The 24,922-nt window shown below is 38.8% G+C and overlaps 2 protein-coding genes across 2 annotated transcripts; one reads left to right on the top strand and one right to left on the bottom strand.

Annotated features, from left to right (window-relative positions):
- Nucleotides 1-261: 261 nt before the first annotated feature.
- Nucleotides 262-11,470, top strand: LOC144638447 (uncharacterized). Its single transcript, XM_078497645.1, has 11 exons — nucleotides 262-473; nucleotides 1,478-1,784; nucleotides 3,475-3,537; nucleotides 6,801-6,945; nucleotides 7,518-7,559; nucleotides 8,174-8,199; nucleotides 8,916-8,960; nucleotides 9,178-9,248; nucleotides 10,140-10,239; nucleotides 10,558-10,603; nucleotides 11,243-11,470. Exons 1-11 carry the CDS (start codon nucleotides 395-397, stop codon nucleotides 11,363-11,365), a joined length of 1,047 nt encoding a protein of 348 aa, XP_078353771.1. The 5' UTR covers nucleotides 262-394; the 3' UTR covers nucleotides 11,366-11,470.
- Nucleotides 11,471-12,477: 1,007 nt separating this feature from the next.
- Nucleotides 12,478-23,910, bottom strand: LOC144637981 (uncharacterized). Its single transcript, XM_078497075.1, has 11 exons — nucleotides 23,833-23,910; nucleotides 20,573-20,719; nucleotides 19,763-19,888; nucleotides 18,901-19,140; nucleotides 18,308-18,420; nucleotides 17,892-18,122; nucleotides 17,519-17,631; nucleotides 15,796-16,400; nucleotides 14,198-14,887; nucleotides 13,296-13,653; nucleotides 12,478-12,615 (listed from the first exon to the last, which is right to left on the bottom strand). The coding sequence occupies exons 2-11, from the start codon at nucleotides 20,639-20,641 to the stop codon at nucleotides 12,518-12,520; spliced, it is 2,643 nt and encodes an 880-aa protein (XP_078353201.1). The 5' UTR covers nucleotides 20,642-20,719; nucleotides 23,833-23,910; the 3' UTR covers nucleotides 12,478-12,517.
- Nucleotides 23,911-24,922: the final 1,012 nt, after the last annotated feature.

Here is a 24,922-nt window from a genome sequence, read left to right as displayed (position 1 = left end):
TTTGATAGAATTACTTCAGAATGGCGCAAAATAACAAAAACCTCCTTCAATTCTCCCGCAAAAGTCCTTCCGAAAAAGTCCTCCCCTCGCATCTGCGAAAAAAAGTTGAATGTCGTTCAACTTTTTCCGCAGATGCATCTTTCCATAAATTTTCATTATTTCATTTTACGCAAGTAAAGTAAAACCGGTAATGTAAAACCACTATGTGACTGTTACACCACGTATCTTCTGTTGGTGCTGACCAAAAGAATCGCAGCTTTTGGGCCCAGTCTTTCAAGGGTTCAATTCCAAGATGGCGACTGACAGCGACAACTAAAAAATACTGTAAAATGGTGATTGGAAAATGGTGGTTGAAGCAATAGGTTGATAGATGTTGGAGTTCTAACATTTGGATATGCGGAGGCGGCAATGTAGCAATGCAAACCTGGATCCCGAAGCATATGATATCGCTAGAGGTCTTTATGACTCAAAAGGTACGCTTGGGTACTGTACATGTACATGTAGCCCCGCTGTTAAAACTTATTGCTAAAGACGACGCTGTCTAAGCAATTATTCGACAATCGTCAATAGCAGGTCTGATTCACTAGCTGAAGAATTGGGCACAATGTTCAATAATCAACTGAACCTGTATACATTTATGTATCACTAAAAGGTTTCATGACACACTCAATACAATCTACATACTGTACATGGCCAATGAGAAGTCAGGGTTTCGGGTTCTGATACACTGGAGACATAATTATTTATTAACAGTATAAAATGCCTTTGGTTTTCTATGCATCTATTTCAATGGCGCAATTTGTTTTGCTATTATGTCCAATGGCTATAATACAGTGTAATAATTTCTCCACTTAGTGTTGTTGTCTGTGTTTATTCTTGTTTGTTGATTTGAGTTTTCATAATTAGCACAGTAGATACCCTTACACTCAAGGTAATTCCCTTGAAATAGAACTGCTCATAGATTTCCAACCAAACTTTGCCAGTTGGTTGTTTACCTTAAGGGAAGTTAAAGTTTGAAATCAGAAAGGGGGGTCACCGTATTCGTTTAGGAGCAGGAAGACCTTGTATTTACCATATAATTCCTTATATTTATTTTGCGAGTGCTAGCAAAGTACACGTTTTCGGTGATAATTTATTATTCTGCCATAGAAATTGTTCTGTATTTATTTTAATATAGAAAGAATTTGATGGCTACTTTTGAACTAAGAGAAAAAAATGATAGGTCACCAAGCTTGTTTACGAGAAAATGATGATTTCTCTCTCTCTCTGGAGCCAAGCCGCATAGAGAAAAGCCGCCATTTTGTTTATGTGCGTGCGCTAATTGTGCGTAAAATTCTGCGCAGTAAGGAATGCGCAATGCAATATTAGGGAAATATCACCTTAAATAAAGTGATTGATTGTTTGATTGATTGATTGATTGATTATTCCACTATCAACTTGCTAAGTTATCCCAACTATAAATGTGTCCTCTTTAAAGTCAATATAAAGAGACCACCATCGGCTGCTCAGCATGGTGTTTATACAGCCAGTTGTAGAGGACCTCCCACTCAAGCTAACTTAAAACCACGGCCAATCAGTGCTAAAGCTAGAATAACAACAGAGAGGGTTGGTGAGAAGGCAACTGCAACACCTAAACCAAGACCTCCCTGGAGGCCATTTTCTGGCCATGCTGCACTCAATAGACGAACTCTATTAATTAACAAGGATACTGACAATGGCAATACTATGATGGAGGAGGAACTTCACTGTGACTTACCATCACTTCCTAAAGTTTATAAAGACAGGTCAAGGTTTTTTAAGGTAAGGTTGCAGAGAATAAAGATTAACACTGCACACTACAAGCAAGTGCAATCTGCTTTTTATACCGTGCCATGTTCCCATGTAAATTAAAATGTCAACAGAGGCTGCAGAGTGCGTATAGTCTATTTTTAACAAAAACAATGTAGACCTTAGCAAGAAACTCAGTTTTAAACCCCTTGGAATTGTCAGCTCCTTTACCGTTTTTATTCCATTAAGCGCCCAAGCTCGAATAATCGCCCACCTCCCCCCCCCCCCCCCCCCCCCCCTCGCTCCCGAATAATCGCCCACCTTGAATAAGCGCCCACCCTGAAGGTAGGAAAAGTTAATAAGCACCCAGCTTCAAATAAGTGCCCACCCCCACCCCCCTTCAAAAAAATACTGAAATGTACAAAAGGAGTACTTTGATTATTATTGAAATTGAGATTAAAATTGGTTAAGTAGAGACTTCCCGCTTTGTTGGGATTTTAAAGAAACTTTCAATGAACAGTTTAAATTCTGCTTTGGTAAATCTTCATGTTTTATTATTATTCATTGTTTTGTTGTAAAATAAACTTTCTACTTGTGAGAAATGGCGAAAATTTAATAAGCGCCCAGCCTCGAATAAGCGCCCACCTCAAATAAGCGCCCACTCTAAAGGTCCAAAAATTTAGTAAGCGCCCAGGGTGCTTAATCAAATAAATACGGTAAGTCTCCCATTTGTGCTCTTTCTTAAGTTTATTTTTGACATTGACAAGCTCATAAGACCGGCCCTTGCCTCTGGTTTCTGTAGAATGAAGTGCTTGGGGGTATTTCTACTCCTTTGCTTTACCTCCAGCTAGGTCATTAGAGTCAAGTTTCAAATAAATGCAACCAGCGCAGTGGCGGATCCAGACCTTTAGATAAGGGAGGGGGGGGGGGCCGATCATCCAGACCCTAGAATAAGGGGGGTGCTCTCAAAAAAAATTTTCCTGGCCCTTCGGGCCTCTATTTGTTCTAGAACTAACGGGCGAGGGGCTTCCCCTAGATCCGCCACTGCAGTTTTTGTTTAATGTACTGGTCAGCATTTACATCTTCAAGTGTAGGGAAGTTCAATTTATGTAATTGATTTTTATCAATCAAATGGTGTTTTGATCATTTGTAAAGCTCTCTATTATAGGAATTGGTAGTCAAAGCCTGTACACTTGCAGTTTTTTTGCTTGTTTTTTTTTTTTTTTTTTTTTTTTTGCATGCTGCTTTTTCCCAAATAAATTGCATTTGATATGTGAATATTTTTATCCATTACAAAATAAGGCAAGCAGGACACATAAATATTTTACTGCAAATTTGCAAGGTTTCTATTGCCCCTCAATTTCCACAACAGGCTTCACCAGAAAACCAGACAAAAAATAATATTTATTACAGTGAAAATCATAAAACCATGAACACTTCTGTTGATCTTGGATTTGAAAATTGTTGCAGAAAACCATTGAATGATAGCTGAAAATGGTGGAAAATTTTAAAACATGGACAGTGATGGAGTCAAATGTTTTTTTTGGAACAGTTTGAGAACTGCTTTTTTTTCTTTTACATTGTAACCAGAATTAAGGTGTTTACCGTTTCTGTATTTTCACTGTAAAACAAGTGTCTGTAGCCCTGGGGTAAGTTTAGAATTTCAAGGAGCTGAAAATGGTCTACATGGGATTTTTTGATTTACAGGTGCTTACCCAGAGGTCTTGTGTTTTTACAAGAGTGGCTGACAGAAGATGTGCCAAGTGACTGGTGAGTAACAGTTAATAATAATTAATGAACTTATATTGCGCAAGTATCAATCAAGGATTTTCACTTGCGCATTACAATATTTATAAAGATTTAAATTACAAAATGGCCCTAAAATTAATAAAAATACTAAAATACATGATAAGTGTAAAATTACAATGAATAAAAAATAAAAATTAGCTTAAAAACGCCTTCTGAAACAAATAGGTCTTAAGATACTTTTTAAAACTATTTACAGATAAAATATTTCTAATAAAAATGGGAAGATCATTCCATAACTTTGGAGCAGCCATATGAAAAGATCTGTCACCCAGCAATCATTGACAAAAAGTGTTGACCCATTGTCAATTTACGCCCTTTTTAGTGCAGAATGCACTATTGTGATGGTTTCGTGGGTTGTCGTCTGCTAAACCCCTCAGGCGCTAAAGCACTATGGTGTAAACTTTTAATCACCAATTAATTAATTAATATCAATTAACAGACAGACCGTAACAGACCGTGTGCCCTTGGTAGAATGGGAAGTCTATTTACGACACAATTGAAGAGCTCAAAGGTATATATTTGTTTCAAAAAGCACTATGCTCTCCTTGTGGTACTATTCTTTCTGGAAGAAAATTCTTTGTGCTAAACGCATGCGCAGATTAATAGACGTCATGAACATCACGTAATTCTTCCTGCGGAAGGATTCCTGTAGACTCCGTGGCGCTAAGTTAAAACCGCAAATTAATTGAATTAGACACTAAGGCCTCACAGCAGTTCATGTGAAATAATTATTGTTATGGCAACGCTGTTTTGTTAGAAAAGATGATCTGTTGTAACGTCTCATAATTCAGAAAAACCGAATTCTTTAATTAATCGATAACATCTGTGTTACAATCGATGTCGCCCTGTTTGCAGAAAATAAATCACGTTACCATGTCATCACGTTACATCCGTTTTTGACAAAAACAACGGTATCATGTTACATTCGTTTTCAAGGAAAAGGAAAAGTATGCCGTTTGCTGTTTCAATATCAAACGAAAATTCAAACTAACGAAAATTAAAATAGCAGGACGTGTTTAGAAATTTTGTATCAAAGCCTAACGTGATGTGCTTTTCAATGCGGTAGAATTCTTGTAGAATCCGTGGCGTTAATTTAATTAGACTTTAAGGCATCACAGCAGTCTAAGAGAAAAACAAAGGTATCATGTTACAAACCTTTGCACGAAAACCACAAATATCACGTTTGCTGTTTCAATGTCAAACTGAATTCAAACTAACGAAAATTTAAATAACAGAGACGTGTTTAGAAATTTTGTATCAAAGCCTAACGTGGTGTGCTTTTCAATGCGGTAGAATTCTTGTAGAATCCATGGCGTTAATTTAATTAGACTTTAAGGCATAACAGCAGTCTAAGAGAAAAACAAAGGTATCATGTTACATCCGACACTTCCTTTCCTTTGATTTGTTCTTCATCAGTTGACTAACTTACGTATTATTTTGTAAAACCTCTGCCTGAGAGGGGCTTCGCGTGAAAGCGAAAAACTCTTTAGTGTTTGAACATGCTTTCGTGAAAGAAATCTTCACACTACGTGCTTCTCGGCTTCATGCTTGAGTGAGTGTGTGACGTGTTCACCAGACCGTGGCGGGAGCATGACCTGGAAAAAGCCGGCTTCCTTGACTAAACACCTGCATTTCGGCCGTGTGTGTGACCTTTTACTAAAGGAAATCCTTCTCCGGTATATGGGCTGTCACATGATTTTGTGATTCCTTATCCTGTATATGGGCTTTCACATGATTTTGTGATTTGCTCCATGTCAAAATCGAAATGTATCACAATCGGTCGTTCAACATCTTACAAGTAAACATGAAACAGCGCTTTAAACTGAAAAAGTGAACTCATTGTATGTATTCTCAACCAAAGTTATTATAACTATGTCAATTGATTGGCCATATTGCATTCTGCACTACCCTTTGAGTCTCTGAGTTTATTGTTATATGGTCCAATTTCAACCTTTTGCCCCACCATTCCAACCCCCTCCCCCCAATCAATGTTGTAGTTTGTTTCTAGGAGTCCTTTACTACCATTTTACAACATTGGATGGGGGGAGGGGGGGGGTATTTTAGCAGACAGTCATGAAATTTAAAAACTAGTGTTAAATTTGTCATAAAAACCGCAGAGCGAAGTCAATGTGTCAACTACTTTTGTCAAAGATTGAGGGTAATAAAAGACTTACATGTAGGAAAGTTTAAAAGTATTCCATCATTTGACCTTAAGTTATATCTACCACCAGTATCCCTAACAGATATAAGTTCGGAAATGTAAGGCGGAGCGAGACCATGGATAGCCTTAAATGTTAAACGTTGACAGTTTCTCTGTTTATTTTTGTCTTCACTGTTGACAAAAAATTGGCTGGACTAAAATTAACCCTACACCAAAAACATGTAGCACTCCATTGTGTGGAAAACCATGTACTTAAGTTACTGAAAAATTATATCAGAACAGGTCATTTAGAACTAAGAAGTTTCCACTTGCCTGGGAAAGTGAGTAGTTATTTAGTTATTTATTCTTTGCAAACTGATTTCATGATTTAATATTCATAAGATCACATGTATGTGTAATGTATTATGCAGTTTTGCCATGAGGTCAACATGTTTTAATAAAGTGAAATAATGCAGTTGTTTACATTTCTAGGGGTGGTGTTTAGAGGGGAGAGAACTTAAGAGGTGTTCTATCAAGTGAATAAAATTTTTCTCACATTGTTTGCACCCTTCAGTGCTTGCCATATTTTTGTGAATTCACCACTGTTTTTCATGAGATGTATGACAGTAGTATTTAATTTCTCAAACCTCCAGTTAATTTAAATACAAAATTTGTTTTGCCCTCCCCCCCACCCCCCCCCTGATTTCTTCAACTTCCAAATTTTTAATTTAATTTTTGCATCCCTTGGATGTTTTGAGAAATTGAGATTCCAGTTTATGTCTATACCTAGAAGAAAGCCTTTATTTAAATATGGTTACTCCATCAGCTTTTACAATAAAAACTGTTATCAATAGAGGCCCTAGTAAAAAGTAAAAAGTAAAAAGTCGCTAAAAGCCTTACAGTGTCCCTAAAATGGAAGTTAAAAAGATTAAAATATATAAGAGTACTAAGATTTAAGCTAAAATTATGTTACATTTGTATACAATCGACAGATTTAAAAATTACATATTATTTTGATAAGAGTTATAAATTTGACAACCGGAATATATAACATGATATCAACATTTTTTTCTGCACTGTACAGGCTCACTCAGCTAACACCAAAGCACAGTTTTGTATTCCTTCCTTGTACGCAGTCAGGAGAGTGCGACATGGACAATCTGCCTGCTGTTCCACCTGTTCAGCAACCAGTTGATTTATTGATCTACACTCCAGAACCACAAATAAAGGTAGACAGCTAAACACTAGATGATTGGCCAGTAGTGCTTAAGTTAGCTACATGCAGTACAAATAAGGATACCATAGCAAAATAACAACTGGGCTTATATTTGCTCAACCTTCCTTTCCGGCAGGATTATCTCCGGGGAGTGCATGCTGATATAAGGGTTGGGTGGGGGGGGGGGGGAGCTTTTCAGATGTTTGGTTTTCTTTCTACATTACAAGGGATCCTCTGACTGAATTTTTTGGTTGCGTAGATGTACAGTGTACAAGAGTAACACAATCAGTATAATTCTCTTAACATAACAATAATGTAACACCCAAAACAACAGTCCTTTAGATGCCCTGAGCATTTTCTAATAATGTAAATACAAAATAAGCTTTACAATAGGGGCTTAAAATTGGAAGAGTTATACATGTACATGTATCTTTCTTTCTTTTCATGGTGTCTGATGGGTAGTTGTCAATTGTTGCCCAGCTAATCCCCAGACCAAGGATGAATTCAATTTTTATTATGAAGGTCAGTCAGACTACAGCATACATGTACATGTATCTGATGTAATTTTACTGTTTTTGCTGACAGACATTCAAGCCTCCAAAACCAAGATTCCAACCATTTGTTGAGGTATGATACAAAGTTCTTTGGATGTGAATATTTTGAAATTAATGCAGTGAACCTCAATTTCCTGACGCTGGCAAGAGTCATCTTGGCAGATTTTAGACATAAAGTATAACTCAATGTTAATCACTCTGTATTACGCCCTTTACTTATGTCAAGTGATGTGACATTCACGTTTACATGTGAGGAAGCACACAGGAATTTACGTGAGAATTTATTGTTTATGCTTCTTTAGATTCCCCTGATTCCAGGGAAACCAGCATGCATAAATGCTCATGTACATGTACCCTTGCTGTTTTCATGAAATATTCTTTAGATTTCTTCTGTTGCAAAAATCCTTTATTTTGTTTTTTGGTTATTGTTTTGTTTGTTAAGCTCACTCTCTTAGGCCCTAAGCTCCTATGCGAGCATAGGTAATCAACCAGAGCCTCCCATCAACGTTGTCCGCCCTGTGCCACCTTCTCCAGCTGTCACCAGTTCATGTCAGTCTATTATCTGCCTCTGATCTTCTCTATGTGTTCTCCCTCTCTTTCTTTTTCCTTGGGATTCCACGTGTTTTCAAGTTTCTTTTTTTTTTAATTTATTAAATTTTCTTTTCATTAATGAATTTTATTTCTCAGGATGAAGAGATGAGATGCAAACACAGGTACAGTACATTATCGTTTTAAGTGCAAATTTACCAAAGAATTTTTTTTTCATCAAATCACATTTTTACACAGCCTGGTGCAATCTGTAATTGTGAAGAACAGCTCCCGCTAACCGACTGTCGGTCGACAGGTTACCAACAGGCTACCGACAGGCCACCGACAGGTTACCGACAGTTTCCCAAAACAGACATTTTACTGTAAAACTGAGCAGTAAACACAGAATTAAACCTGACGCAGAAAGCGATTAAAACAGATAAGACTTATAAACATTGTATTTACACATTTTTACACATTTTCAAGACAGAAATGTAAGGAGAATGTAAAACCCAGCTGCAAGCATTCGGGACTACAAAACATTTTCAGTGCCCCAATCATCTTTTAATTTTCAGACCCATCCCAGTTTGTTTTCGAGAGCTGCAATTCACCCAACTAACCAGCGCTAATATGCAGAGTGTTACCATCTAGTTTCTTGTTACCCTTTGATTTTAAGAACTTCCTTTTCTAGTCGGTATCATCCCTCTGTGCATTGTTAGTATGTCTTTTTTACACAGTTTTCAGTATGTGCCTTATACAGGCATCCAACTAATTTAAAAAACAAAAAACAAGTCAAAAATTAGCGTATGAAACCTGAAGCTTAATATATGGGAGAGGGTGGGTGTCAAAATTGCATATTTGTACCATGTGATTACGTGTGCTCGCCTTATTTTTTTTTTAGAAGGGACTCCATGAATGCAAAGCCAAGCCAGGCCTCTTTGCATGAGTAAGTACATTTAGTCATTTACTGGTAAGGCTCGTCGTCTGTTATCTCTCTGAGCTGTATAACAACATGTCTAATTAATCAGGTGATGATGTTACTCCCTGATGATGATATATCATCATGACGATATAAAACGTTAGTGAGCATTATTTAAATTAGGTAGCGGTAAATACAATAAACCATTCTAATACGGTGATGTTATGTATCGGAATATTTTCAGCACTTTTGAGGGAATGCGGACAGCAGATATCATTCGACAAGAGATTGAAGATCTTGAAAGGCTCTTGCAAGGTAACCAAGAATAACAATGATTAAGTGAGATGCTATTTGACCGAGACCAAACACTGACGTCCGGTCTAACTCTCATGAATAATGTGTGTACATGTATGCGATCTCGTCGTCGGAGCCTGCGATTCATTTGGACTGCTCCAAGCATTGAGACCTCTGGACTGTCCCAATTTTTGAGGATGCTCAGAGTATTTGATCTGTATTTTCAGCCAATCAGATCTCTCAGATTTAACAGTGAGTCCGTGAATCGCAGACTCCCTGTGTTGGAGCCAGCCAGATGTCTTGATCCTCTGTGCATTCCAAGTGGATCACGGGTTCTGGCAACATAGCCATAATGCTGAAAAACAGTCGTTAACTACTTCAAACAAGGGTGTCCTGCTTCAAATAAGGAATGGTTTATTGCTACATATTACCTACAGAGTAGAAAAGTATACTCAACACCATCGATACGACAGCGCTAGCTGTTTGGACAAGGTTCCTTAGAAGCAAAAAAGCGTACTCGACAATGCCGATGGGTGTTATAATAGTTATAGTTCCCGTCCTTGATCGAAACTTATGGTGTTTAGCGCAGTGGAAGGAGAAATCATGAAAGCTGTATTCAACAGGAATCGTGATCTTCCTGTCATCGATGCATCGTGGACTTCAATAAAGCAACGGGGAAATACCGGTAATTGGGAAGAACAGCTCCCCTCCACCGACTGTCGGTCAACTGTCGGCCGGCCGGCCATCAGATTACTGACAAGTTACTGACAGGCTACCGACAGCCTACCAACAGCCTGCTGACAGGCACTGTTATCTATGCCTTCACGATTTTGTAGGTCTACCTTCCTCGAGACTACTGTTTAGACCTTCAACCTTGACAATATTCGCATTCAAAACATTGTTTTTTCATAGGAATTGGAAACCCTAAAGGTTCATCAGTGGTGGTTCGATATCAACATGATATCAACTACTTAAGAGACATGGTCAGGAGCACGGTGGAGTTATATGACTTGTAAGTTGGAATTTGTTTTCTTGATTGTCGTTAGTTGAGATGTTTTACGATCGTTTACTTATCTGTTTCGTTAAAAAATTGCCTTGGGCATCTGTTTTGTGCAATTTTGTGAGAGCTTTAACATCATCAAACTTTTGTTCGCTTTTACTTGTACATTTTGCGTTGGAGAAAACATGGAAGTAAACAATATTTGGTACAAGTTAAACTGCCGCGATCTTTAAGTACTTCTCTGGATTTATCACTAAAAGTTACGGGCAGTGTATGTGATGGTGTTCACGATGTTGTAACGTTTTTAATGCTATGTGTTTATGTTGGCAGCTCAGAAGAGGCTCGAAGTCTTACCCCAGTGGCTGCTAGTTTCCAGGTAAATGAAACATTATGTCAGTTTTTATGCCAGCCGGTCGTATGATATTGTAAGGTTAGTAATTTGACTGAGAGAAACAACTAAACTTACTGAAATAATAGTAACTGAAGAAAGTACGAACCATCAAGCTTATTAAGCCACAAGGTTGTTTTTAAGTGCGTAGTTCAAGATAGTTCGTTTGTTCGCATAACCCATATTTTCCCGTCTTCATGGTGAGGCGCGTAACCAGTGAGGCGGACGCAATAAACCCAGTTTAGCTAGACGGATTAAAATTTCGTCCAAAAGGGGGGCTTTTCCGAAGGAGGGCGCTTAATTCAGAGAGGGGGGACACTTATTAAGCCTTTCTTTCTAAAACTGTCGCTTATTTTGGCTAAATCTTATGAAAATAAAAACTACAACATGTTTTCGTTTGTTAAAACAGCGGCTGGTAATCAAGGATATCGTAATCCCAGCATACACTTTATGTACAGATGGAAATAAATGGAAGTGACTTACGGAAAAGAAACCGTTCTACTACATGAATATGTTGTGTTTTAAATAACAGCCTGGCAGAATTAATAGTTAAATTAAGAATTTTTGATGTCACGTGATAGCGATCTAACATCCTATATCTAACTACACAATTGTTTTTCTGTGTAGGAGGATCTTGTTAGGTACCCTGAACAACACGACCAGATTGTCCTTACTATCAAACAGCGACGAGACCAGTGTGTGAGAGAACTGGCTGATATAGAACAAGAGATCATGAACAACAACAGATGACGTCATCTGTTGCTAGAGAAACGTTCTTCAGATTGTCCTTACTATCAAACAGCGACGGGACCAGTGTGTGAGAGAACTAGCTGATATAGAACAAGAGATCATGAACAATAATTTTTTTCCCCCAGATGACGTCATCTGTTGCTAGAGAGAACGTTCTTCCAGGCATTGACGTGTCTTGACGGCCATTGTACATTCAAGCATTTATTTATTAACTTTAAATGTACTATAGTTAAAAAATTGTATTTATTGTATTTGATTCCATGATGCTTGGAACTGAGGAAAAGAAGGGGGCGGTTTGTACTCTAAAAACATGACTGTGGAAATTTTCTACAATAAGGAGGCCGGAAAAGCAACGTTTTCAAACACATTGCACTTTTAACATGCAGGCTGGTTTCTGTAGTATCTATTTCCTCTCGATGGGGCTAAAATAAAGTTGGACTACTACCACTACCACTACCACAGTACTACTACCACTACCACTACCACAAACACTCCACTTTCACTTTACTACCACTATCACCATTACAACCACCGCTACCACTACAGCTGCTGATGCTAGGTTACTGAAATAAAACACAACGACATTGACTTTTTCCCCTTTAATGAAATAATACAATGTATGTTTTCTCTAATTTCGCCTTTTACCTTTAGATTGACAAACGTTGTCTAAAAGCACATGCAACTCTCGATTTGAACTGCATTTCATTCAAAAAAAAGCAAAACAAGAAATAAACTGAGTAAATGACTGTTCCAAATTTTGTCATCTCGTTAGAAACTTAAAGACTCGTTTCTTCTATTGGCAATTTCTAGTCTATCTTTGTCCCCGCCATCTACTTCTTATGATGGTGATGATTATGATAATCACATGTTTTCTGCAAAATAAATAAATAAAAACAATTAAAGGTAGGAAGACAGGAACAAACAAACAAACAATATCGACATTTTGCGCTAGCCGGTCCAATTTAGCCTGAAGAATTAGTTTTAAAAATATAGTCCCCTTCAAGGGGTCTCGATCAGCATCTACATCGCCTAATAAGCCATCCAAAAAAAAAAACAGTCAAGCTCAATAGTTTGTCCCTTTAGTTGTTATTCTGATAAGGCCTTATACTTACTTAAACATTTTCCATGATCCCCAGATGCCTTAATTGCCATTTATTCTCCTAGACACTTGCCAGTGTTTTCATCTCTACTGTGCAGGCATGCATTGCAGTCTGAGGCCAAATGTATCCCACCGGGGCTGCCTCTACAACCTATAAAAAGTGTTAATGAGAAAATTTAATCAGCTTCCCTAAAAGTGGCCTAGCCTCTTACCAGTAAGGTTGCTTATACTGATCGAACTTGCATGTAATCATTCTCAGTCATTAATTAAGTAAAAAGTACAGTCTGTCTCCGAGCCATGAGGCCCACACAGCCATTAAGCGACTAGGAGTATTTCTACTCCCCCCTGGATGGGATGCTAGCCCATCGCAGGGTTACCCCCCAGCAGTAAATTCGCCAGTACCCATTTATACACCTGGGTGGAGAGAGGCACTGTGAGAGTAAAGTGTCTTAGCTTGCCCAAGAACACAACGCAGCGCCCCGGCCAGGCCTCGAACCCGGGCCGTTCGACTCGGAATCGAGCGCGCTAACCATTAGGCCACCGCGCCTCCCATTCAGTCATTAATTACCAACTTGAAAATAAGTGGAGAAGTGACCGCAAGTCAAATACTCGGAGAAAAGATTTTCCGAGTTTCACTTTATCCAAGTCATCATTTTACTTACCGTTTAATTACCAACTTGTTCCGTTATGGTTTATTGCAACCTCCTTTCTGTTTAGTTGACGTTATTTGCATTAATATTTCATTGAACTCCAAATGGCTGTTTTGAGGGTTGGAATTTAATTGCACACTAAGAAAAGGCGTATTTATCCATAGAGGGTTTTTTTTCATACCTTGTGCGGGATCACAGTACTCATGGCAGTCTTGCACGCACAGCTGTGTGTCTTTGTCTAACAAAGTATCACCGCGGCAGTCAACATTGGACAATCCACGTGACAGCACATGGACATCCACCACCTGAACAGGATCTTCTCCATTTCCAAACGAGTAGAAACGAGAGGAGAGAGGGTTTTGCTTGTCAAACATGCTCAGGAAGACGTGGCGGTCTTCTGTGAATCCCTGGCTCTTTCCATATTCAATCAAGGTGCCCTCTGGTGATTCTTTCACACAGACGAAGTAGGACTGGTAAAGGATGCCATTTCCCAGACCGACGGCGTTGATATCAAGAGTAGAAACCATCAGCTTTTGAGACTATGAAAGAAACAATAAAGTAAATATTTAAGATGTAGAAATGGTATTCCAAACCGTTTTGACTTCTCTACAGAATATTTTTTTTAAGAAATCTGATTAAAAATGGCGGTGAAAGGGTAATAAAGAAAATTGCAAGGCTGATTTAACGGTTTGGTAATATATTTGAATTCCAATATTTCTGAAGGCACGGCCTTCCTTTTTTTAGAGTCTTATAGACAATGACTAAAGGTTAAACGTTACAGTGTTCAAGTCTGGAAGCCCACACCAAAAGCTACCGATTCCTACAGACAGAATCCATTTTTCAATACCTCGACACGTCCATGATGGGGGCAAGAATGAAAATTAAACAAAACCTGAAACTTCAAAATAAAATTTGAGAGGCATAAACGTTTTATAGAGGTATGGATTAACTGGTTCCAAAGAGGGGCCCAAAAAAAAAAGCGGTCTTTGTCTTTATCTCATAGCCAAAGCGAAGAAGAGTTATGAAATCATAAAATCATAATTGCTTTAACCCAATATTCACAATATACTATTTTACACAAACCTTGAAAATTCCAACGCCATGAGAAGAGATCTGGACATAGTACCACGCGTTTTTGTCGTTTGGAATTGCGGAGAAAATAACGTACGCGGTTCCTTCGGTAACGAGTGTGAAATGAAGGCACTTTCCTTCACCTTCACTTGGATCAAAACGCATAGCATTGGACCATTTCACGTTGCATGGAACATACCCAATCACTTCATCTAACTTAAAGATGTCTCTCCCAGGCCACTCCACCCGAGCCATGACGGTGTCGATGTTTTTAACTGTCAGCCCTGGCCACGTCCTCTTTGAGAGCTCAAAGTCGTTCTGATTAAGAATGAGGAAACCAGTTGCGGGGTCGTATCTCAAAATCATGCCGAGAATGCAGATCCTGCGAACTTCGCTTTCCACGTTTTCAGATCCACCCCAATTACAGGCTGATTTGATATCGATCTGATCAGCACTATCACCGCTGAACCATCTGCGTCTGTAGAACCTTACATGTTTCTCCATCCTTGGTAGAATTCTCTCCATGCCGTGATACTTTCCATACATGGCCTTGTCATTGGCAAAGATAACCTTAAACGTTATCCCGTCCTCCGTCATTGCTTTCCAGGATGGCTTGGTAGATCGTTGTTGAAAGTTGAAGTTCTTTGTCTGACAACCGGGCTCTCCAGATGGAAGACTAATTTCAGAGGTTGAAATTGGACCCTGTATTGAAATAAAAAAAATTTTCAGGGCAAAATTGTATGTGCTATTTACTCTTCACCATTATCATTGTACTCTTATACCTTGATCACATCAAAGTCTATACATATCGAGAGAGCTGTTAAGTTAAAGCACGAAAAATAGTCGTTTTGGCCATGGTGTTTGCAGAGTTCCTATCCCGAAAGACTATACTCGGATGAGTCTTGTTTTGTCCATGACTGTTGCTTATTTGTTATAATTTTAAAAAATCACTAAGTGGTGTGGAAGTTCCTTAAAAACTCACATTATTTCATTTAGTGGTGTCATAATCGGAGGAGACACATCCTAATAATCTTGTCTTAATAACTATGTTTTTCTTTGTCGAAATAACGCTCAGGTATTAAAACGTATGCATTCATACACTAGTTATAAATGTACCAATAACGGTACACTGCAATCTAACTTCTGTGATAAGAACACGAATATAACTTACTAGTAAACCTCAAAATAACCGGCCGATCCTCATTTACCTGAGAAGCTATTTACATAAGAATGTTTACCTTTTAAAAAAAGTGGTCGTAAATAGCAAGAGGTGGTTATTTACAAGAAATGGGCTCTCGAACTACATTTTTTAGCCAATGCCAGTAAGTTGAGGCAAATTGTGATCAAGTAAGCTTACGAGAGCAAAGAAAAAGAAAGACCAGATTACCAAAGACCAAAGGAAAAGACCAGTTGTTATTTCTTGAAGGTGGTTGCGGTCGCTTACGAGATCTTTTAATTTTAGAGTTTAAATCACCGTTCAATCTGGGTTACACAGAACTGGTCGTTGTGAGAGTGGGCGCAAGGGGGGCTTTGACTGTATCGATATAAGGCTGAAATATCAGGTTGTTAACCGAGTTTTCCAGACTCTTCTTTACACTTCTTATACTTACTTCTTCCATATAAACACCAATGGCTCTCTCCAGGCCGTTCCTTCTCCTCTCGATGTCTTTCATAAGGCTTTCCCTGTCCAGATACTTACAGAACTTTCTGACTATAGTTCCATCCACGTTAGCCTCGTAGTAGTGCTCTCCGGTATCTGGATCTTTTTTAAGGTTGCTTTGCGCTTCGCAGCCCCAGTCTCTCTCTTCGTGAGGGAAAAGAGAGTGAGCATTGAACTTGAGCAGATCAGTGATTGGCGCGAGCATGAACTTGTACGGCTTTGGGAAAGTGCGAATGGATTCCAGCCACTGTTTGAGCTCCGTTTTAATAGTTGGCGAGTTAAAGTCAGTAATGAGTGCGGCTATCTCCTGATCTCCTCCTTCTGCTTGTATGGAGGTCGAAGACGTCTGACTCTGCTGTCTCTGGCTGGAACTGCTAGATTCTTCTTTCTTTGCATGAAAACTTGCAAATAAGCTTCTAAACTCCATTTCCATGACTTGGCTGAAAGCTTGCTTGCTTGAAACTTGGCTGGCCTCCATTGTTTTACGTATCTGTAAACGCCCACCAAATTTACCGGATTTTATGTAATGTGTCCCCCAACGCAGAATGAAGTTTTCTGAGGAAAAAGAAAGATGGATAAATTTACCACTTCCTGTTTGCTATTTGAAAGTAGTGTATACCTGAATTTTCCAGCTTATTTTAACTACATCAGTAGGTTCACTGGGTCTGTATCAGTTTTAATTTTGCCACTGAAAATAAGCAAATAAATTCTCAATAATGCCTTTTTAGTATCGGGTTTTTCGTGTTCATAGTGGACTAAATTTGTACCACAGGCTCTTTGACATCAGCTGATTCATATGTATCCGATGAGTTACTGATGAGTACTTAGCAAATTTGCTTTCAGTGAGTTCTTGTTCAGATAAGTCTGATTGCGTATCTGTTCGGTGTTTAACCTTGTTTTCTGTGGCGACAAGGGGTAGTAATACACCCTAATTTAAGAACGATCTCTGGCTAAAAATGTTTAAAAATATACGAGCTTGCGACTTTTAGATCTACAGTCTTCGACGGGTAACAAATGAATAACGGAATATGAATATAAATGCCAGCATTTGGAGTCATCATGGTATGCCACGACTCTAATGTTTTCCTTATTCGGAAACTGCCTTTGTCGAATAAGGAGGCGTTGTTAAAGTTAATAGAATGTTCATGGGACCACGCATGGTTCTCAATTCTGGAGCCTTAGCCGCTGTTTTGACATTTCGTATGTGTTCTTTTCGGAATTCTGTTCTCGAATATACCGGCGGTCTGGCCGGCCAGTTCTGACAAATGGAAAGCGCACTGAGTGTGTCTTTACGGTATCAACTGGTCCTGGAAATTGTTGGGACAATGCTTTGGCAAGGGGGCAGGAGACGGGGCCAATGCGAGTAACCTGTGATGAATCGAACTGGAAGTTTTATTCAGGATGTATTACTTAAAAATATTGAAGGACCGTAGCCAGGGTTAAGCATAATAACAAATTTAAAATCAGTCAACACATAAATACTAGACATTCAAAAGGTGGATTTGTGGGAAAATCTCATAGAAAAGGTCCATTTCATATTCAAAACCACCGGACCGGCCAGTCAGTTCTTACAAATGAAAAGCGCCCTCAGAGGCTAGTGTTACTTATCACCCGAAAAAACAACACCATGTCCCAAAAGATAAATGTTATTATAGATTAAAAAAGTCACTTACGGAATTTTATTGGAGCGTCAGGTGCAAAATAAGACGTAGGAAGGTCCATAAATTCACGAAGAAAGTTGACGCTGAGATCTCCAGGTTTTACCTCGTCAAGATAAATTTCATACCTATCGAAATCCCAAAACGTGTTTCAGGTTAGTTGTTTTACGTTGAAAACAGTATAAGTAGACGCTGTAAGAAAAGTCTTCTTATGGGACAAGTGGCACTTACGCAGTCATTCAGCACATCCCTTATCCTTAGCACAAAGCGAAAGGAACAGTACTTTGCTTGAGAATGCAAAGTGAAAGTAAGGGCCAGAGATTGCCTTAATTTTAACCATAATGTTTAATTTAAAAATATGCGAGTTAACACGAATTTGCTTAACTACCTATCGATATCAATGGAATACAATGCCATGTATTTTTGTGATCCCTTGAGCGATGAACTTCCCCAAGCTTTTTTCACGCCGGCATAGAATCCAAAGATTGATCCAGAAATTCCTGATTGTTGTTGTAGAGATTTTTGATACTCTTCCCGACTGTAAAATGTCTGCATTGTAGCACTGGTATCATAGACGCCATGGACATTCATAGTATCAGGAACATCAAAGTCGTCATACCTAAAACGTAGAAAGATAGTACGAACCATTTCAATAAAAGGCTGTTATTGGATACAATTTTTTATGTTACCATAAGTACAAATCACTGCAGATAACCTCCGCAGTCCAAGAAAACAACATGGGTTTTTTTTTTCAAAAAATATTTGCGAAAAACATAGAGAGGGACAATTATTTATTAAACTTACGTAGCTCGTCCTGCACAGTCTCTCTGTATAATGCTGATCTTGCGTGACTCTTGGCTGTCATCTCCACGTCCATCAAAACCAACACCAATAAAGGCTGCACCGTCAATCAAACTCTATAAAGTCAGATGAAATGTAAGTCAGAATATACCATATCACTAACCTAAATTCCGAGCTTTGTGCGTCCGAGAACGAAAGAAATAAAATTGATCTAGAACTGTGCATTTTAAAGCTGTTTTAAGGAGCTTCGTCAAGGACAGTATACCTTGTAAAATGTAATCTAAATAAAATTTCAAGTTTGTTGCTTGTAATAATCGCATTATTCTCTCTCAGCCTTATCCATCCTTCCATTTTAGTGACCTCCTTGGGGTTTTTCGTCTATTTTTACTGTGATTTTGCGCTTTGGAAAGAGCAGACGTAAAATTTGCTAATTTGGTATCATCAATTGGTACATAAAAGTTTTATTATGATTATAAAATACTGATGCAGAAAGGAGAAATTTTTCTAAGACGCTCTTTATGTTATTTGGTATGTGGGCCATACAACTACTCAACGTCTTTGGAATGTCCATTTAAAACTAGCATGAAGTCACTTACATGACAGAGTGTTGTTTCCCAAAATGCTTCGTAGCAAGGGTCCCCTGGTTGGTAGTTTGTTCCAAAACAACCATTCATCAATATGCCACCCACCCCCATGGGGTAGATAAATGGCTGTTCACCAGCCTCTCCTTCTGGCCTCTCATCTTCACCCGTCAGTTCAGCCGCGATGTGAAAACCCGGTGGGACAAATACGTCCTCTGTCTTCCAACCTTTCTCTGGCTCAATGTCAATATCCATCTGAAATACAAAGAGATACAAACATGATAAGCTATATGTTCAACTTACAAATTGGCAGAAGTGCACTACAAATCTTCAATAGGTTGAGTGACCCAAAGATATCTGCTGCACTTACTAAACACAGCTTGACAAATCACCGCGCGCAGAAAGTGCGCTGTATACGCGGCCTGGTCTTAATTGACATTCGGTAGTTTAAAGAAAGATCTAGACCTAGATAAGAACGAAACCCAAACTCCTGATTTTAATTTTTGGTCTGTAAAACTGTAACTTAAATTTTGCAATGAAAGTACTTTGAGACGACAGAAATAAAAAAACCTTGGATATACCGTAATAGTCGTAATAGGATATCTTTTATCCTGATTTCGACCAACCGGTCCCAAGACATTGTTTGAAAGCGTTTCTCCTGCGCTCGTTTACTTATGAAAGCGATTGCTTTTGGTTTTTGATCGGCCTGGCTTAAAAAGAATATTCCGTACTGACATTTGGTAATATTAATACCCCCTATCTATATCCTAATATTGTCAGTATAATGGCATCGTGTTATGACTGTGTTCAACTAGGAATAATGGCTCAGTATAGTGGATGTTTTCATATAGCTTTCAGGTCTCAACTGGTCTCTTACCCTTTCGTTGACAAACTCTTCTCCTTTTTTCTGTTGTTCCTCCATTATTTCAAATTGTCTCTCGATAGCTTTTTCGGCTATTTTTCTTCCCATGTCTTTCATATCCTTGGATCCTGCTAGCCAGTGCTATCAATTTTTTTAAAAAAATAAAACATCACAATATGTCAAACATACAGTTTCCATTGTATATCAAGATACTTACCTTAAACTGATTTTAATTTTTACTTTACTTCAAACATTGACTAACGAGTCGGAGGTTTCTTTGTGAGTAGCCAGCGAATAGTCAACGAGGTGCAGCCGAGTTGACTATCGCTCATCGGAAAGGAGGGCGGATAGTCTAGTTGTTTTAGCACACGCTCTGACTGATTGCAGTACAAAACCAACATTTTTGTGTACTTCTAAGCCCAAAAATCAAGAAAAATTTTCCCTTTTAAGGGCATCGCGCGCATGATCGTGCTTTATCAGTGAAAAGACAACGATGAGAGAACCAATCCGTTTCGCGGGTTTCCAGTAAAATGCACAGAGTTTTACTTATTGATATGTCTGTTATTACGAAGGTCACAGCTTTAGTAACCTTGCTGTTTTGCGTGTGCTCTTTCCTAATAAAATTATTTATTTATCTACTTTTTTACTTATTTGTTTGTTTATTTGTTAGCCCAGTAGAAAAGTGCATGCACCCGATTTACTTTGTGAGTGCGTGAATGGTGCGTGCGCGCGTGTGTGTTTGCGGGTGAACCGTAAGAAATGGTAACAATAAAGAAGAACAAGTGTTTTAAAATTAGGACGAAAAAGTGAATGAATATTTTTTACCTCTTCAGCAGATTCGTCTTCCTCTTCCTCTTCCTTCGCCTTCTTCTTCTTCGTTATCGTCATCATCATCACTCACTACCAAACTTGCGCAAATACACAAGTACAAAATTGTTATTGTAAGTAACTTGTGCTTCATGGTTCCCAATTCTGATGAAAGGAAAAAACGTCATTTTTAAGTTACAATTGTGTAGATTAGTTGTTTGCATCAAAGTGTACTGAATTGGCTAGGTAGAAAGAAATTATTTGCCTACATTTGAGCCCTTTTGCTGCGTTCTTCGAGACTACCGAATAATAAGTTACACTGGTGCAACGTAATGACGGCTGCCGTCTAAAGAACATAACATTTTTAAAACAGATTTTTCTGTCAGTTCAATAGCATCATATTATCATAACTAACGCTGAAGTTTAACAGGTTTAAATTTAATAAATATTTAACTCTTTGCACATCCAATATCTAGAGGGAAATTTTTATTTCTCAAATGAGTGAATAAGTCAAACCTTAAATTACAGTTATTAATTTGAAAATAGTGGTGCCCTTACTAACAAATAAAAGCTACCGCCAGTACACCAGAGTGGAACTAACCGCAAGCAAACGAGAGTGGCAAACTAGAGTGGAACTAATCGAAGGCAAACCAGAGGGTAGCTCACCGCAAGCAAACCAGAGTGGAACTCACCGCAAGCAAACCGGAGTGGAAATAATCGCAAGCAAACCAGAGTGTAGCTCACCGCAGGCAAACCGGAGTGGAAATAATCGCAAACAAACCGGAGTGGAAATAGTCGCAAGCAAACTAGGGTGGCACTAACTGCAAGAAAACCAGACTGCAACTAACCGCAAGCAAACCGGAGTGGAAATAATCGCAAGCAAACCAGAGTGGAACTAATCGAAGGCAAACCAGAGTGTAGCTCACCGCAAGCAAACCAGAGTGTAGCTCACCGCAAGCAAACCAGAGTGGAACTAACCGCAAGCAAACCGGAGTGGAAATAATCGCAAGCAAACCAGAGTGGAACTAATCGAAGGCAAACCAGAGTGTAGCTCACCGCAAGCAAACCAGACTCATGATCACGGCAAGCAAGCCAGGGTGGAACTAACCGCAAGCAAACCAGGGTGGAACTCATCGGAAGCAAACCAGGGTGGAACTAACCGCAAGCAAACCAGGGTGGAACTCATCAGAAGCAAACCAGAGTGGAACTAACCGCAAGCAAACCAGGGTGGAACTCATCGGAAGCAAACCAGGGTGGAACTAACCGCAAGCAAACCAGGGTGGAACTCATCGGAAGCAAACCAGGGTGGAACTAACCGCAAGCAAACCAGGGTGGAACAAACCGCAAGCAAACCAGGGTAGAACTCATCAGAAGCAAACCAGGGTGGAACTAACCGCAAGCAAACCAGGGTGGAACTCATCGGAAGCAAACCAGGGTGGAACTAACCGCAAGCAAACCAGGGTGGAACTCATCGGAAGCAAACCAGGGTGGAACTAACCGCAAGCAAACCAGGGTGGAACTCATCGGAAGCAAACCAGGGTGGAACTAACCGCAAGCAAACCAGGGTGGAACTCATCGGAAGCAAACCAGGGTGGAACTAACCGCAAGCAAACCAGGGTGGAACTCATCGGAAGCAAACCAGGGTGGAACTAACCGCAAGCAAACCAGGGTGGAACTCATCGGAAGCAAACCAGAGTGGAACTAACCGCAAGCAAACCAGGGTGGAACTCATCGGAAGCAAACCAGGGTGGAACTAACCGCAAGCAAGCCAGGGTGGAACTCATCGGAAGCAAACCAGGGTGGAACTAACCGCAAGCAAACCAGGGTGGAACTCATCGGAAGCAAACCAGGGTGGAACTAACCGCAAGCAAACCAGGGTGGAACTCATCGGAAGCAAACCAGAGTGGAACTAACCGCAAGCAAACCAGATTTTAACTAACAATAAGCAAATGGAGTGCTTCCGAGCTTATTTGTATTAAGGGAAACTGTGGTTGAATGGATAATAACCAACTTTTTGTAAAAATTACCTTACAGACTCATTTGACTCAAAAAAACAGGGGACCTTTTATCACTCTCAATGCAATGTATTTTAACTGATCATGAATTCAGGGCTTAAATAAAACTGAAAAAAATTTCTTATGAATTTTTATCGGACTGATACGTTCAATACAAGAAACATGAAATTGGGACAAATAAGGCATTTTTCTGTTAAATATGGCTGGGGTGTCGGCCGAAAAGCTTCAAATCGCTAAAAGTAAAACTCTCAAACAACAAATTAATAAGAGTATCTGTCAACCTTTACAGAAGGAAAATAGACGACCCTAAACACTAAACCAACAAGGGTAATTTTATAAGTACACAACCGCTTTTCGACACCATCAAATGAGGCTTTCAATTGATCTCACTGGCTGTATTAAAGTAGCGCCCAATCGATGAAAATGTTAACAGAACAAAATTCTGTCACTTTGACCGTCAGCAGCATATTAATTAGCAAGACTGAGGATCAAGGCTGCTTCGGTTAAACATGGTGCACCTAAATATCTAGTCAACACAAATTAAGCTTCGCTATAAGGACAGTGAAGAAAAAGCGTTACTTTGTCATCATAAGAGAACGTTCTGATGACCTAAAAGCTGTATAACCGTTCCTAACGGTGACACTTTTCATTGCTTGATATGTTTCGTGTAGTTATCAATAAACACTTTTGCTTCTCCACAATTTTTTTAAACGAATATGATTTATTATATTGCGCGCCGAACAAATTATGACTGTAACATACAGTTAAAAAAGTATTTTAGCTTTGCGCTTATCAGTCGCTGTAAGATACTTCGACCAGCACAATGGAAAATAGCAGTTCTTTAACTCCTAAAATGGTTTTATTTTTTAATATCTTGGCTTGTTGTTAACTAAATTTGTTCCTGTTATTAGCGTATTATTTGATGATCGTGGCTTTTCTTGAAGCCAAAAGTGTATCAACGGTCTTTACCAGATAAAGAAAAACATTCTGACAGATCTGTTGACATACAATAACATATTACACACTGAAAAATATTTATTTGCAGCAGTGTAATAATTTACGACCTAATCAAAACTGTGATATAGATCAGCCTGGATCGAAACAAATACTACGAATTTAGAAATATTCAAAGAGAGAAGTCAAAATTTTCTGGATTAAGCACCTTGAATTATAAATTGCTTAATTGGAATTTTTTTCTTTTACAGTTCGCGATTGTATTTAGCAAAAAGACTTTGTAACAACCGAAATAAAAAATACCCTTACCTTTGCTGGTGATGCTCGTATCTCTGCGAGCCTTTGGCTGGTGTTGATCAAAGCTGGCGAAACGTATGAAAGTTTAACACTACAGAAAATTCTTCAACGAACAAAGTCATTTTCATGGTAACCAAATAGAATACAAGGCTATTTGCAATCTAACGGGCGGCTCGCTTCAGAATTAAAAATGTAAACATTTAGTTTTATAAAGAACGACTAGTTTTCTTTAAATATTTGAAAAATACAACCATGCAATTCCATTTGGAACAAAGAAGTTCTTTAGTAGTCACTATGTGTACAAATTCCAGTACCATATATTTTTTAGCCAGGTTGAATTTATATACGTTTCCGCACAAATAATAACTGCCTTGTAATAATAATAAGCGAGCTATAGTGAAGGAAAGCATTTTTAAAAGGTCTTTTTTTACTGTTTTTCTTTTTGCGTGCAAACGGTGAGGAAAGACTTCTACAAGCTCGTGAAATGGCTCAAAGGCAATGAATGTATAATTAAATTGGCGGCAGATAGACAAACGAAGGGTGTTGAAGAGTATCGGCAAAACAAAAGGGTGGTCTATATGGCGGCAAATAGGAAGATCAAAGGGCGTGACATTGGCAGCAAAACAAACATAACAGTCTTAAATTAATAATAAAAAGTTTGCCTGACTTCTTCGAAATCAAGCCTCTCAGTAAAAAGGGAACTGTTTTTCTTTTTGCGAGCAAACGGTGATGAAAGACTTCTAGACGTTCGTGAAATGGCCCAAAGGCAATGAATGTATAATTAAATTGGCGGCAAATAGACAAACGAAGGGCGGTCGTTGGCGGCAAATGGTTGAAACAAAGGGCGAAACAGTGGCGACAAAACAATTATCACGGTCTTGAATTTATTGTAAATGGTTTATTTCAAAACAACTGATTCAAGAATTCCCGTACAAATATTTTTAGGCTTGTATTCTTCAGTTGCCTTTCTTCTTCAAAATCTAACCTCTCAGTAAAAAGGGAAGCACTGATTTTCTTTTTGCGTGCAACCGGTGAAGAAAGACTTCTACAAGTTTGTAAATGGCTCAAAGGAAATGAATGTATAATTAAAGTGGCAGCAAAT

This window comes from Oculina patagonica, chromosome 14 (assembly GCF_052425735.1).
Source record: "Oculina patagonica isolate OP01 chromosome 14, crgOcupat, whole genome shotgun sequence".
NCBI lineage: Eukaryota > Metazoa > Cnidaria > Anthozoa > Scleractinia > Oculinidae > Oculina > Oculina patagonica.
This window is presented reverse-complemented; position numbering and strand designations above follow the sequence as displayed.

Excerpts from the sequence above, each read along its gene's own strand:
- LOC144638447 (XM_078497645.1), top strand. The coding sequence starts at position 395 with ATGCGGAGGCGGCAATGTAGCAATGCAAACCTGGATCCCGAAGCATAT. Across the intron at positions 1,785-3,474 it reads CCTAAAGTTTATAAAGACAG|GTGCTTACCCAGAGGTCTTG; the intron begins GTCAAGGTTTTT and ends TTTGATTTACAG. Across the intron at positions 10,240-10,557 it reads ACGGTGGAGTTATATGACTT|CTCAGAAGAGGCTCGAAGTC; the intron begins GTAAGTTGGAAT and ends TTATGTTGGCAG.
- LOC144637981 (XM_078497075.1), bottom strand. The coding sequence starts at position 20,641 with ATGATGATGACGATAACGAAGAAGAAGAAGGCGAAGGAAGAGGAAGAG. Across the intron at positions 18,123-18,307 it reads GACTGTGCAGGACGAGCTAC|GTATGACGACTTTGATGTTC; the intron begins GTAAGTTTAATA and ends TCTACGTTTTAG. Across the intron at positions 17,632-17,891 it reads TATTCCATTGATATCGATAG|GTATGAAATTTATCTTGACG; the intron begins GTAGTTAAGCAA and ends GGATTTCGATAG.